This window comes from Piliocolobus tephrosceles, chromosome 1 (genome assembly GCF_002776525.5).
Source record: "Piliocolobus tephrosceles isolate RC106 chromosome 1, ASM277652v3, whole genome shotgun sequence".
Taxonomy (NCBI): domain Eukaryota; kingdom Metazoa; phylum Chordata; class Mammalia; order Primates; family Cercopithecidae; genus Piliocolobus; species Piliocolobus tephrosceles.
This window is the reverse complement of record NC_045434.1, coordinates 41,808,873-41,824,803: the sequence shown is the minus strand read 5'-3', so window position 1 is coordinate 41,824,803 and position 15,931 is coordinate 41,808,873. Positions and strand designations below refer to the sequence as shown.

The following is a 15,931-nucleotide window of genomic DNA, read 5'->3' as shown; positions in this document are numbered from 1 at the left end:
CGAGATGGCAGATCACGAGGTCAGGAGATCGAGACCATCCTGGCTAACGCGGTAAAACCCCATCTCTACTAAAAAATACAAAAAACTAGCCGGGCGAGGTGGCGAGCGCCTGTAGTCCCAGCTACTTGGGAGGCTGAGGCAGGAGAATGGCGTAAAGCTGGGAGGCGGGGCTTGCAGTGAGCTGAGATCCAGCCACTGCACTCCAGCCTGGGTGACAGAGCAAGACTCTGTCTCAAAAAAAAAAAAAAGAATGTATGATAAACCATACTGACTTCTTATGAAAAAAAAAGCTCTCATTTCAATTAAAAGGATCTCTTTCATATTCTTTACTTAGATTATTGTGTTTTTTGTTTGTTTTTTGTGGGTTTTTTTGAGATGGAGTCTCGCTCTGTTGCCCAGGCTGGAGTGCAGTGGTGCAGTCTCGACTCACCGCAACCTCCGCCTCTCGGGTTCAAGCGGTTCTCCTGCCTCTGCCTCCTGAGTAACTGGGATTACGGGCATGTGTCACCACACCCGGCTAATTTTTGTATATTTAGTAGAGACGGGGTTTCACCATGTTGGTCAAGCTGGTCTCAAACTCCTGACCTTGTGATCTGCCCACCTCAGCCCCCGAAAGTGCCAGGTTTATAGGCACGAGCCACTGCCCCCAGCCTTACTTAGGTCATTGTTTAGCCTTTAGGTTTGGTCTCCCTCCTCCAAGTTACTCTCTTTTCTTAAATAGTTTCTTGTGTATTTCTTTACTTATTCATGGATGTGGGTCTCTCATGTACATTAGACTGTTGGGTTCTTTCACATGGTATTGATCTGGTAGATGGTGAAGATATGATAGTTTTTTTGTCTCGGTGAGCAGGTTTCAAAGTAGTTGACAAATAATTGAAGGTAGAAACAACAAGATCTGCTGAAGGAATGGATGTGAGGTGTGAGAGAACGAGCCAAGAATGCTTGGGTTTGGGACTTGAGCAAGTAGAGAAGTGGAGTTGGCCTTTACTGAGCTGGAGAAGAGTGCATTAGGATCAAGTGTGGGAAAGAAGGCCAGAACCAGAAATTTTGGAATTTAAAGGATGGGATGCATCTAAGTGGAGATGTGAGGTAGCCCATAGGTTATATGAATCTGGAGTTCAGGAAGAATATGAGGCAAAAGACATGCATTTGGGAGTTGCCAGAAGGCAGATGGTATTTAAAGCCATAAGATCAGATAAGTAACTAAAAGAGTACATATTGATGGAAAAAAGAAGTCATCCAGAACTAAATCTTGGAGCACTTCAGCATATACAAATAAGAAATGATCTGATCTGAGGTATAAGATAAAAGGCATTAGAGATGACTTACAGGCTTTGAGTTAAGAGCAACTGTAAGGCATTATCGTTTAAAAAAAGGAAAGAGACCTGACGTAAGATAAATTATCAGTTTAGTCTTGACAAGTAGGTTTTGAGATGCTGACTAGATAATCAGTTACATATCCTTAATAGGCAATTGGAAATAGGGATCTGGCTCTTAGGAGTGAATTAGTAACTAGAGCTATAATTTGGGATTCCTTTAATTGGAATCGTGAAAGGAGCTGAAGTTGCCAAGGAAATGAGAAAAAAGGCCCTTAGCCATCCAAGCCTATGGAATATCTACATTTTAGGGCATGAGAGAAGGAAGAGGACCTGTAAAGAAGATGAAGAAGGGTGGGAAGAAAACCAAGATAGTACCATGTCATAGATGAAGAAGGGTCTGTATAATGGCAAATATATCAATAGCATGAGGCAAAGATGAAGCCTAAGAAAAAGTCAAGGTGGCAGAGAATAGGATAAAGCTGAGTCCCAGAGACACTAAACGACTAATCCAAGATAAAACAGATAGTCATGGTGGAACCAGAATTCAAACCTGGATCCCTCTGTATGTGTGTATATAGATACATATGCATAAGTATGTATACATACACATGTATCTCATGCATAACAATTGTATAAACTAAAGCAATCGCATTTGAATAATTATGACATTATGAATATAAGGTTAGTTCCAATTCTTATAAAACTTGCTTATAATTTTTGATAATTGAATATTTAATGAATAGTGACATGATAACCAGCTGTTCTTTATTCTAGGTTACAGGATGTGCATCTGTCACTTACCTTGTCGACCAGTGAAACCAAACATTATTGGAGAACAGGTGATCAGATATTAGATTGTTTTATTTTTAAATGTAGGCCTTTTTAAAGAAAGCGTAGTTTTTACTTACTGTGGAACTAAAATGTGTATGTTCAGCAGTGTAGTTTACTCTAAAATTCTGTGTGTGAGTCCTTTCAGATTATCATAATAGGAAAACTATCATAGTGTGAAACTGTCATAGTATGAAAAAAAATTGCTATATTGAAGTTCTCATTTTATAATTTTTAGTTTAAGTCAGATAAATTGCTTCTTTGTGTTCAAAATGAAAATTAACTCATTTACTAATTTTGGAATGGAAAATTTAGAGAGTAGTTTTTTCTCTTAAAATTTTGGTCATGGAATAGAAGCTTCAATTTCTGTGATTTAGTAAATGTCTTAGTGTGTTTTGATTTCATTCATCTTCCCCAAATCCTTCCTTTTAAATTCAGTCTTAGAGAATCAAGAAACTTTCTGAAATCTTAGTAACTTTTTAAAAAATACATGTGTTTTATTTTTAGGGTAGATTTGACCTAAGGGAAATACAAACTATGAAATTTTTTAGTGACACTATCCTGAATGCATATTCGCGTAATGAGTTCTCATTATTAAATTTTATTTTGAGTCACTAAAAGCAGTATAGTGTTGACAAAAAGGAAAATATTCTGTAAGTAGTAGTCAAAACAGTTTCTGGTCCATCAACCTAGTCCAAGTCCATATTTGAATATGATAATCACAGTACCACAAGGAACCTTGGGTAATGTGCTTGACGGTTTTCTATTTGCTGTAAGGTCCCAAGTAAAAAGGAGGTAGCAGCACTAAGAGTAAAAGGCATCAAAACTAGGAAAGAGCCATTGAAGCAGTCTTTTTGTTCTCTAAAGGAGAAATTATGAAGTGAGAAATGTTTTACTTAGAAAAGTACGCTTCTAATTATGTCTCTTAACATTCAGTGGGGTACTGGAGCTGGCTCAAATTTTCAGAAATCTTTCAAGCTGGTTGTTTAGTATGGCCACCATGAAAAATTAAGTTACATAAACCTAAAAATGAATGAGTTATATTAAAAAACAAAGATAACGAATATTCACCTTTATCATTGTTCTGCTGCATTTTAATATTATCTGTGCACTTACAGTTATTTACATCTATTATGTCTGCTGGGTGGCAGTGTTCTGTAATGGTATAATAATGCACATCTCTTCCTAAATTCACATTCAGTGATGTTACACTGATAACTTAAAATCTATGAGAGTTATAGCTTGAAATTGGCTCTGGCAGAGTATTTACGCCACAAAAATCTGCAAATACTACAAACCTGAAGAGCCAGTTAATAAACATTTACCAGCACACCACTTCTAACATTACGCCATTTTTAAATGCAACTTGTAGAAAATACAATTACTTTCTGATTGGAATGAATGGGAAAAGCTAGGAAATTAAATTTCTGGCCTATTGTAAAGTAAGGTTTAAAAGTATATATAAATACAGGTAAGGAAATTAAGATCCTTTCAAAGTCACATGGCAAAATTAAAATTATCTTCTATACCATTAAATCCAAGACACTAATATACTTAAATTTGCAAACTTATACTTCTATTTCGTTGTCTTAGTAACTTACTTAAATTAAATACTCTGTTTGATAGATATCCAGTAAAATGGGAGCCCATTATCATTGTATCATTTGTTCAGCAACAATCACCAGAAGAACTGATATGCTAGGACATGTTAGGCGCCATATGAATAAAGGAGAGACTAAATCTAGTTATATTGCAGGTAAGTTGAGCAATCTCATTGACATATTAATATGTAAATCCTTAAATAATGGTCCAGTTATTATTTTCAGACATCAGGCAGATAAAATAATGCTGATTTAACCAAATGATTTAATTCACTAGTCCATTACATCAGATTTTGGTTTCTTTCTGTAAGGTCTCCAAAAACATTTTAACATTCTCAACATATATATTTAGTAAATGGTATAGAAAAAGTAAGTGACACTCAAGTGACTATAGATATTTTAATGAAAGATTATAGAATTGTCTTCCCAGTGACAGCTTTTATACCCTTAACTGTCATGTATGTATTGTTGGAAAACACTAGAAAAAAAGATACAGTGAAATAAAGACTATTAGTGACATGAAATTATTAATAGCTTGTTACTACTTAGAGAGCCCTTCTCAAGAATTAAATTAAGCACTATTGGCCCAAAGCATGTATTATATGTAATGAATAACTTCTCTATGTCTAGAATGGCACTATGTACCATTCCTTTAAGAACTGCAAAAAAAATAGTCACTGAATTCATTTCTATAAAGCTTGATTTTCTCACAGAACCTAAATTGAGAAAGGCTGATCTTGTGAGATATGCGACATACCTCCTCACTGGGTAGAAAAGGATATGTAACACAGTGCTAGGGAAAGATACTACTATTTGGCATTTTAGAAAGAAATATATAGTTGCCATTTAGTTAACATTCTGACTGTAATGTTATCAAGAAATCCAAACATAAAGGATCTCAACTCTCTGACACATCACATATCTCATTTCTTAAATATTTAAAACATATACGTATATAAACACATCAATATTTCATCAGTTTATAGCAAAACGGTTCTAACATATTAAATTTAAAATCATTTTTTCATTATAGCCATTTCAATGTAATTTGTGACTTGAAATCATTATGAGAAAATATTCTGAAGTCTCCCATGTTCAGGAAATAGAGTGATTCTTGGTAAGCCTTGCTAGCTAATGGAATGCAGCCATATGGAGATACTCATTTTCTAACAATCATACCATAGTAAAATATATGGAGCAAACAATGTAGTGTTTGATGAAACACAAAGGTGTTTTAGGATTTTGTGCTTTCCTAGGGTGATTGTTCTTAGATATCATAATACAGATGTATTGATGTGCTAGACAGTCAAGATAGTAAATTAACTTTCATTAATGAGATGTTTAACTGAGTGTTACTCTTTTGCAGAGAGTGCTGAATGGATCAGTTCTTTAGTTTTGGTTTTTTTACATCTGCCCAACCATTTGCATTAACACAAAATAATATGAAGTTATTTTTCAAAATGTATATTGTTTTAGATGTTTAGAATTATTTGGTGTTTTCTTGGAAATCTTTTGTTTGGAATTATTTTGTGTTGCCCTGGAAATCTTTTCTTTTTTCTGTCTTAGCTTCCACTGCTAAACCACCTAAGGAAATTTTAAAAGAGGCAGACACGGATGTACAAGTTTGTCCCAACTATTCTATACCTCAGAAAACAGATTCCTATTTTAATCCCAAAATGAAACTAAATCGGTAAGCTAAATTGAAAATAGGGTTATGGGATGTTTCAAATTATTGTAAATGTACCTTCTCTTAACCTTTATGTTCTAATATGTTAAAATTTAGAACTAGGTGCAGAATAAAAATCATCTATCTTAACATTTTTCACAGGATTGTTTCTTTTTTTCTACCAAGCCAATGTCTTTATTAGAGAATAAAATAGGCCTAACTTTATATAATTACTGAACAAGCTGGTACTTTTGTGAGCAAGTTTTGTTTATAAATAAATAAATACTTATTAATAGAATCCAACTGGATTCATAGTTTAATTTCACGTATTTTTAGTTCTTATTGTATTAGGAATATGTTTTTAGGTCTCCTTTTGAAATAGTTTGTAAGTAACTTGGGACTTCAATTCACTATTCTTAAATGAAATAAAATCTATGATGGTGAAGCATGGTAAAGTAAAGTTATTTCAGATTATGATTTCCTTCTAGGCAGCTAATATTCTGTACATTGGCTGCTTTGGCTGAGGAACGAAAACCCTTGGAATGTCTAGATGCTTTTGGAGCCACTGGTAAGTGAGGACACTTTTTTAGAACCACATTTTATTTATTCGATTTTATAGTATCTTTTCTTAGAAAATGTATATGGGTAGTAATGTAAAAAATTAAAGATCCAAGACAAAATTTTTAATTTTTTATTGTGAAAAATTTTAAATATATATTAAAGAGTATAGTAAGTGAGTCCTGTGTATCCATCGCTTACTTCAAAAATTAGTGGTTCATGCTCAGTCGTTTTATCATTGTCTTCATACCTCATGTCATAGTCTTTTGATATCCATTAATTTGAAACAAATAACAGATACATCGTTTCATCTGTATTTCAGTTGAATCTCTAAAAGGTAAAGATTTTTAAAAAATAAAACCACTATACTATCATACTTTAAAAAATTAAGAATAATTCTTTAATATAAATTGTTTAGATATGCCCAATTATCTCATAATATGTTTTAAAAATCAAATCAGAATGCAGACAAAAACTGTATTTCAATTGTTTCATATGTCTAAGTCTCTTTTAAATCTATGGTTCCTTCTATCATTTTCTGTGTGTGTGATAATTATTTGTTGACTTAACGTGTCTTTTGACCTATAGAGTTTCCCGCAGTCTAGATTTTTCCTGATTGTATTGTTATGGTTCATATAACGTGTTCTTCTATCTCCTGTATTTTTGTAAATTGGCCATTTGATTAGATTCAAATACAGTTTTTTGTTTGTTTTGTTTTGTTTTGTTTTTTGTTTTGCAGTAATACTTGTTTGCTGCAATCAGGCAGCACCTGATGTCTGGTTGTGTCTCTTTTTTGTGTTGTGATGATCACTGCCTAGCCTTTAGACAGTGGAATAAAGTGAAATTTTAAACATTGAGAATATTTTTCTGAAAAGATTTAATAGTAGAGAAAAGAAAATAGAAACAGTAGAAAATTTCTAAAAAGCCTCCGTACCCAATCCAAGTCTTTCTTCATAAAGATTATAGGAATACACTTTTGGGGAGTTTGTGCCAAAAGAGTGAAAGCATTAGTTAGCTCTCCTTCCTAAACTCTCCTCAGGGAAAAGTAGTGGTTAAAAGCATGAAACTCTCCTCAGGGATAAGTAGTGGTTAAAAGCATGGACTGCAGAACCAGACTGCCTGATTTCACATCCCAGCTTTATCACTTGATAATTGTGTGACCACAGGAAATTGTGCCTCAGTTTGCTCATCTATTGAAAGAGGAGACTCCTGCTGCCACCGTGATGATCAGCATTAGTACTGTCTCAGTATAAATGTGGTAAAAGTGATGAGGTGATTTTTCTGATTATTTCCCAAGTCACTTGGATTTGAAATTTGAATCATGTTTTTACTCCTTGTTTTCCTGTTACTCTTCCCGTATCTACTCAGCCACCAGGTCTGTTCTAATTTTTTTTCCAATATAGCTCACATTTTCCATTCCATATCCACCAATTTAATGATTTCATAGCAAGCCTATTTCAGTAGCCTCTAAATAGTACCCTTGTTTCCAGTCATTTCTCTCCTCCAATTTGTCTTGCCTGTTACTGCTAAACAGCTATTCCTCTGAAGCACCACATTGGTACTTACCAATCAAAAAAGTCATTCATCTTTATTGCCTAGAGTCCAAAGTTCTCAGACTACATTTAATATCTTCCATATCTGATTCTAACCTGCTTGTTCAAATTTATTTCTCAGTATTTTTCACCATATCCTTTTACTTTACTCTTTTGGGACAAGAGTTTCGCTCTGTCACCCAGGCTGGAGTGCAGTGGTGCCATCTATCTTGGCTCGCTGCAACCTCTGCCTCCCGGGTTCAAGCACTTCTCCTGCCTCAGCTTCCCGAGTAGCTGAGATTACAGGCGCCTACCACCACGCCTGGTTGATTTTTGTATTTTTAGTAGAGACAGGACTTCGCCATGTTGGCCAAGCTGGTCTCAAACTCCTGACCTCAGGTGATCCACCTGCCTCAGCCTCCCAAAGTGCTGGGATTACAGGCGTGAGCCACTGCACCCAGCCTCTTTACTCTTTTATAAATCTGAAGTCATTAAAGCTAATATCTAAGGAATATATTTCCAGCCTCTTCTTTTAATGTGCCTTTGTAAACTTAGATCAGGTCTGGAGCAGTCATTGTGCATGTTTTGCCATTCCTAAAATGAGGATGTGAGAACTTACCTCACAAGCGCGTTGTGAAAATATGAAAAATACATATCTATGAAGTCCATAACACATGGTATTTTTCCATTTCTGAGACACGTGTATGGAGAAGATGGTCAGTATTTCCAATACATAAGGGGTTTACTAATCTGTGTTGGCTGGGCTTGTGTTGCCATCTCTCATTTTGTAATGAATGTCCCTGATGACTTTAGTAGATAGGGAAAAACTGTGAAAAGGGGCACTTTTGGTCTTCCTTTTAGATGATTAGAAATTCTTCCTAATCATTTGCTTACAAATTTGGTTTTTTGGTTTTGTTTTGTTTTTGAGATAGGGTCTCAGCTTTGAGATAGGGTCTTGGCACCATTTCGGCTCACTGCAGTCTGAACCTCCTAGGCTCGGGTGATCTTCCCACCTCATCCTCCAGAAAGCAGCTGGGACCACAAGCATGCGCCACCATGCCCAGCTAATTTTTGTGTTTTTCTGTAGAGATAGGGTTTTGCTATGTTGCCCACACTGGTCTCAAAATCCTGGACTCAAGTGATCCACCCGCCTCAGCCTCCCAAAGTGCAGAGATTACATGTGTGAGCCATCACACCTGGCCACATTTTTTTTTTTTTTTTTTTTTAAATTCACAACAGTGTTACGCAGGGTTTGAAAAGTGTTAGTCTAGAAAAGTTTTTCATATTTTGGTCCATGATGGTAAACTTCAGCAGAAGGAATTCCAACTTCTCATCCTCCCTTCAAGCAGAGTAATTCCATTTGTATAAAGTATTCCATGGTCAGAAAAAAAGCAAAAAAGAAAACATTTTCCACTATTCAACAAAATAAAAAAAATACATATTTTATTATACAAGGATCATAAAAAAGGTTTATAAGAAGTATTAGTGAAAATCTGTTGGACATATTTTTAGTTATAACCTTTCTTGAGAAGCTTTGTAGTAAGAAAGAATAAGATTCATGAAAACATTAAATTTTGAAATAATTTGTTACTTATAAAACTGTGTGTTGTCATTATACTGTTTTTATTCTTTAAAATTATTATTATTATAAAACTCATTTTCTTCCCCATTTTTCCTAAGGGATAATGGGATTACAGTGGGCAAAACATCTTGGAAATGCAGTCAGAGTTACAATCAATGACTTGAATGAAAACTCTGTGACATTGATTCAGGAAAACTGCCATTTAAACAAATTGAAAGTGGTGGTGGACAGTAAGGAAAAGGAAAAGAGTGATGATATTCTTGAAGAAGGAGAGAAAAATATTGGTAATATTAAGGTGACCAAAATGGATGCCAATGTACTGATGCATTTGAGATCTTTTGATTTCATGTAAGTAGAAAAAGACTTGCCATGTCACTTTCTAAACTTATCTGGAATTTTGGGGACGAGTGGTAGCTAAAAATTAAGACAGTTTGTTGTTGTTTGTTTTTTTAAATTAATGCCATTTTTTGGCCTAAGGTATGCAGTATGAAAATTTTCTAGTATTTGAAATAAAATGCCTGGGCATGTCACTTTTCCTCTAACCCAAATTTATTTTTACATGTCTCATACATCATACTATCATTTTATTACTTAATTTCAAAACAGAATTATGTACTTAAAATAGATTTGCAATGTCCTTTTAAATTCATGGAATTTTATAATTAGAAATAATTACAATGGTATAATTTTTGTTATTAATATGACTTTAAAATATATCTATATGCTTTCTGATTTTAGACATCTAGACCCTTTTGGAACATCAGTGAATTATCTAGATTCTGCATTCAGAAATATAAGAAACCTTGGCATAGTGTCAGTGACTTCTACAGATATCAGTTCTTTATATGCCAAGGCACAGCATGTTGCCCGGCGTCACTACGGATGTAACATTGTCCGAACTGAATATTACAAGGAACTAGCAGCCAGAATTGTTGTAGCTGCAGTGGCAAGGTACCAAATCGCCAACGGTGTACTTAGTGTGTTTTAGTATTTGATAAAAAGAGATAATATTACAAGAAGTACTTATTACTTAAAACATGCACAAAATATAAATCCTGTATTCCTTATCTGTAATACTGGTTTCTAATTTTACATGGTATCTGTTGTAATTTTATTTAAAAGCTTAGGCCTGAAATATTCAGTTTACTCTCCAATTAAAATGTTATTGAAATAAAGTAGTAAGAAAGAAAAGATTAAAGTGAAAGTTAATTTCCAGTTTATTTGAACAATGTAGGATAAAGGATAGCAATGTGAAAGGAAAAGCAAAAATTGTTTTGTTTTATTTTTTCACCGTGTTGCCCAGGATGAAACAAGCCTCCTGGCCAACATGGTGAAACCTCGTCTCTACTAAAAATACAAAAATTAGCTGGGCATGGTGGTACACACCTGTAATCACAGCTACGATTACAGGTTGAGGCACTAGAATCACATGAACCCAGGAGCCAGATGCTGCAGTGAGCCAAGGTTGCACTCCAGCCTGGGCAACAGAGTGAGACTCTGCCTCAGAAAGAAACAGTCATTTCTTTTATATCCATTCTATTTTATCTTCTTTATTTATATAGTTTGAATAAAATGATGGCTTACAAACTTGATGCTCCAAAATCATCTTACAAAATGGGAAGTTCTCTCCATTTCTCACCAGGATTTCCAAACAGAATTTGAAAACAGTTATTTTTAAAAGGGTGACTTTATTGGAGCACTTACTATATGCAGATTATGCTGGAATAATATAATATAAATGGACATTGTGAATATAGATAATGGATGATCAGCTAGCTCACTTGCCAGCCCTAATACTAGTTTCAGAGCCTTTAAGTGGAAATTTGTACCTCAGCATAAATACAGATTATTAGACTTCATAGACCTTCAGGGTTGTTTCTAATTACCTGAAAACTGATGTTTACTTTATGCATGCTAAGGACTTAACTGCACATGCTTAAAAATGTTTATAATGTAATATCAGCAAATTCAGAGTAATATATATATATAAATTAAATTTAGTATGTGACTGCAGAGTACATAAATGGTATATAGTCGAGCTTAATCCAAAAAGTCTAGAAAATTAATGGTGGAAAGGACTTTGACTATTCTTTTTTCACTCAATTTTCAGTAGCTAGCATACTCTCCTGCATATAGTCATTACTCAATAAATATATACTGTTTTGAAGAAGATTTTATAGGAAATAAAATAGATAAAAAGGAAGAAATGTGGTGGTGATGATAAGAAACAAAGTGAAAATGACTGAAAATCAAAAAATATTGCCCTATTGAGAGGATATCATAAGGGAAAATATCTAGAAACTGAAGACCCTCCCAAGCATCTTTTATTTCCTGTGTTTGAATTTCTGTAAAAGTTATAGTAATGATCTTTTAAAAGCACTGCTAATGAGAATTGAATTTTTCTTGATGTCCCGTAACTTACCCATAGTCTATTGTCCAGGTTGATATTTGTCAGTATAATGCCAAACAAGGGAAAATGATAAGCCCACAAAATAACTTTAAAAATTTATTATAGAGCTGCAGCCCGATGCAACAAAGGCATAGAAGTACTGTTTGCAGTGGCTCTGGAACATTTTGTGTTGGTAGTTGTGAGAGTTTTGAGGGGACCTACTTCAGCAGATGAAACAGCCAAGAAGATTCAGTACCTGATCCATTGTCAGTGGTGTGAAGAGAGAATTTTTCAGAAGGATGGTAATATGGTAGAAGGTAAATTCAAGTTATATATTATGTTTAATTTATCTATAATCCTCCACTGAATAAGCCTTTATCACATCCCTAATTATACATATTATTGTCCTTTGATTTTAAAGATTACAGTGCTAACTTTGTTATTTCCTATACTGGATTTCCTTTCGTCAACAGACAAGACATTCGTGTGAGTTTATTAAAGTTATTTACTCATGCTGTACAATGTATGCTTTCTAGTTCTGCCTTCTATCGAAACATCTAGAAATAACTTAGTTTCCACTCTCAACTAATTTTAGGAACGTAAGTCAGATTACCTTTTTTCCAGACTGTTACAAATCATTAATTTTATAAAAATAATTTTTCATGTTTCTGGCTGTATATAAAAGCCATCAGTTATAAAATGCATTCAATAAACATTTATTGAGCCTCTACTATATGCCAGGCCTGGGGATGGGAAACAAGGAAAAAGCTGTAGTTTATGCCTTCGTAAAGCTGTTTCTGTTTGTTTCAGTTCTGGGACATGGAAACAGTTGCTCATTGTTTTGTGTTAGGTTCTTGGTATTTTTTAATATGAATTTTTGAGTTTAGCACTTACTATGTTAAGTTGCAGATTTTTTTCTCATTTTGTCAAATTTTTTTTTAATCTGTCTTGCAGAAGTTTTTCATTGCTAATTGAATGTTTATATAGTCTGGATTTTGCCTGTAGTTAGAAAGAGCTTTCCTATTCCTAGACTATTCAAAGTAGATTAGGTTGTATTGAATAGTACACCTTTCCTCCACTGATTTGAGAATACCTTCTTTATGTTATACTAAAATTCCACATGTATTTGAGTTTGTTTCTAGATTTTCTATTCTGTTCCAGTGGTTGGATATTTATTCATACACGTCTATCATACTGTTTTGACTACAGAGGCTTTTCAGTGTTGTTTAATATCTGTGATGGCAATCCCTACTCAGAGCTCTTTGTTTTCAGTGTTCCTGTATTGATCTTTTGTTAACCCCTTAATATAAAAGTAAATAATAACCCAGTTGGCATATTATTTTGATCACATTAAATTGGGGAGAATAGATACTGTGATTTTTGAAGCTTCCTACAAATATAATATGCTTTTAATTTGTTCAAGTACTTTAGTATAATGTTAACTGGTAGTGGTAATAGAGGGCATTCTGTCATGTTGCTTACTTTTGGTTTCCTCTAGTGCTTTCTATTTTTTTTATTTTTTTTCCGATGGAGTCTTGCTCTGTTACTCAGGCTGGAGTTCAGTTGTGTAATCTCGGCCCACTGCAACCTCTGCCTCCCAGGCTGAAGTAGTTCTCCTGCCTCAGCCTCCCAAGTACCTGGGACTACAGGCGTACACCACCACACCCAGCTACTTTTTGCATTTTTAGTAGAGACAGGGTTTCACCATGTTTGCTGGCTGGTCTGAAACTCCTGACCTCTAGTAATCTGCCCACCTCATCCTCCCAAAGTGCTGGGATTACAGGCATGAGCCTCTGCACCCAACCTCTAGTGCTTTCTGATTCAAGCATAATACTGGCTTTTCATCTGAGTACGTATGATTTATCACATTAAGGAAGAATACTTCATTTCCATTCTTATTGTATTTTGTCAAGATGTTGAATTTTGTCATAATGCATTTTCAGCATCTGTGGAGATGATTATATGGTTTTTCTCTTTAGGCTTACTAATTTGATTAATTGTAATAGAAGGTTCCAGTATAGAACCAAACTGGATTTTGTAGAATAAACAAAATCCAAAAATACTTGGTCAGGTAGTATTTTTTTAATATGTTGCTATATTTTATTTGCTAATTTTTAAAGGATTTTTTGTTTCAGTATTTATAAATGAGATAGTATATAGTTTTGTAGCATAATTTTAGGTGGGCTTTGATCTATCACTTTACACTCCCTTCAAAAATAATTTGGAATGCTTCCCTTTTTTCAATTCTTGGAATTGAAAACTGATTTTTTTTAAAAAACTAGTTCTTAAGAACTAGTTTAACTAGTATTGGAATTATGTGTTCCTTAAAGGTTTAGTAATATTCACCTAGCATTTCTGTTGTATTTACATAGGGTTGAGCTAAGTGTTGTCTAATAATTCCTTTTAATCTCCTTAGTTCCTATGGTCATAGTCCCCTTATATACTTTCATTTATTTATTCTTTCTTCCATTTTTCTTGACTAGATAAGAGGCTAGTTTATATATTTTATTGTAATTGTTTGTTTTCTTTTTTTTTTTTTTTTTTTTTTTGTGACAGAGTCTCGTTCTGTCGCCCAGGCTGGAGTGCAGTGGCGCGATCTCGGCTTACTGCAACTTCCGTCTCCCGGGTTCAAGCAGTTTTCCTGCCTCAGCCTCCCAAGTAGCTGTGACTACCGGTGCACGGCACCATGCCTGGCTAATTTTTTCTATTTTAGTAGAGACAGGGTTTCACCATGTTGCCCAGGCTGGTCGCAAACTCCTGAGCTCAGGCAGTCCACCCACCTTGGCCTCCCAAAGCGCTAGGATTACAAGCGTGAGCCATCGCGTCCAGCCTGTTTATTTTTCTTAATGTCTACTTTTAGTAGTAAATATGTATATACTTCTGTAATTTGGATTTATCAGTTCTAAGTAATATCCTTTGGCTCCTTGATATCACAAATGATAATTAGCTTCCTGTTTTCCATTTTTCCCTTCCTAATTTTTGTTTGTTATACCATCTCTATGTTATTAGAATGTGTAACACTTAATATTCTGTTTTGCCAGATTAATCTCTACATATAAAAATATTCTGTGTATGTCATCATTCTTTTTGCCGTAATTTCTATAGTCATCTCTTATTTGGTTAAATTTAACTTCCTCGGTTTACTCAATAGAGCTCATGAGAAAAATACTACTTTGTTTCCTTCGTGTTCAAAGCTTTTCTTCCCCAAAGCATGTCCAATAGCCTGTATACTTAAAGAGTCTAAAGAATTTGAGTGCCTTATAGAAGTTCTTATAATTTTTCCTTCTTATATATGTGACATTAATCAAACATTTTAAAGAATATTTGACTTGATAAGTGATAACTATAAAGCAGTGATTTGTTTTTGCATTTTATTTGGAATCATACAGAACTTTGAATAAACAAGTATGTCCTACAAAGAAATCATCTCATTCAGAATTTTTATCAATTTGTAATACATAGTTTAAAAAGTCAAATAGCTGCGTGCAGTGGCTCACGCCTGTAATCCCAGCACTTTGGGAGGCTAGGGTGGACGGACCACCTGAGGTCAGGAGTTCGAAACTGACCAAAATGGTGAAACCCTGTCTCTACTAAAAGTACAAAAATTAGCTGGGCATGGTGGCAGGCACCTGTAATCCCGGCTACTCAGGAGGCTGAGGCAGGAGAATCACCACTTGAACACAGGAGGCAGAGGTTGCAGTGAGCTGAGATCATGCCACTGCACTCCAGCCTGGGTGACAGAGCAAGACTCCATCTCAAAAAAAGAAAGAAAAGTCAAATAGTTCCATAAGTCTTATTAATAAAAATAATAATCTCTGCCTGACTCCCTAAACAGTTAAAATTTCACAGCTGTTTCTTCTAATGCTTACATTCATATTTCTAAATAACATGTTTATAATGCATCTAACTTCCTTCCATGGAAAAAGAGTATTTGGCTTTTTAAACCAATCCAGTCACATGCATACTTTTCCCCTCTCCACTTTGGACTACATCAATATTTAGTGTTTACGTTTTTATAAATAGATAAATATTGTTTGCAAATTTTATTTGCTATCTATTGCTGTGTAACAAATCACTCCAAAATTATTGGCTTTAAACAACATTTACTATCCCATAGTTTCTATGAGTCAAGAATCTAGGCATGGCTTAGCTGGGTCCACTAGCTTGCGGTCTCTCACAAGGCCACAGATCAAGGTGTTGGTCAGTGGTGTGTGCCCTTAGTCCCAGCTACTTGGGAGGCTGAGGCAGGAGGACCACTTGAACCCAGTAGTTCAGGCTGCAGTGAGCTGTGGTTATACCACTGCACTCCAGCCTGGGTGACAGACCAAGATGCCATCTCTTAAAAAAAAAAAAAAAAGCAAGTCAGAAGAACCAGAGAGTGAGTGAGTGCCAGCAAGATAGAAGATGTCTTTTGTAACCTAATCTCAAAGTAATACTCCATTACTTTTGCCATATT

At 34.7% G+C, this 15,931-nt stretch overlaps 1 protein-coding gene across 1 annotated transcript in view; it reads left to right on the top strand.

Moving 5' to 3' along the window:
* Positions 1-15,931, top strand: part of TRMT1L (tRNA methyltransferase 1 like) — a 40,089-nt gene that overhangs the window by 8,352 nt on the left and 15,806 nt on the right. The window contains exons 4-10 of the mRNA XM_023203443.2: positions 2,094-2,158; positions 3,774-3,903; positions 5,315-5,438; positions 5,903-5,982; positions 9,185-9,434; positions 9,825-10,037; positions 11,602-11,792. Coding sequence (XP_023059211.2) covers positions 2,094-2,158; positions 3,774-3,903; positions 5,315-5,438; positions 5,903-5,982; positions 9,185-9,434; positions 9,825-10,037; positions 11,602-11,792 — 1,053 coding nt within the window. The remainder of the gene's footprint in view (positions 1-2,093; positions 2,159-3,773; positions 3,904-5,314; positions 5,439-5,902; positions 5,983-9,184; positions 9,435-9,824; positions 10,038-11,601; positions 11,793-15,931) is intronic.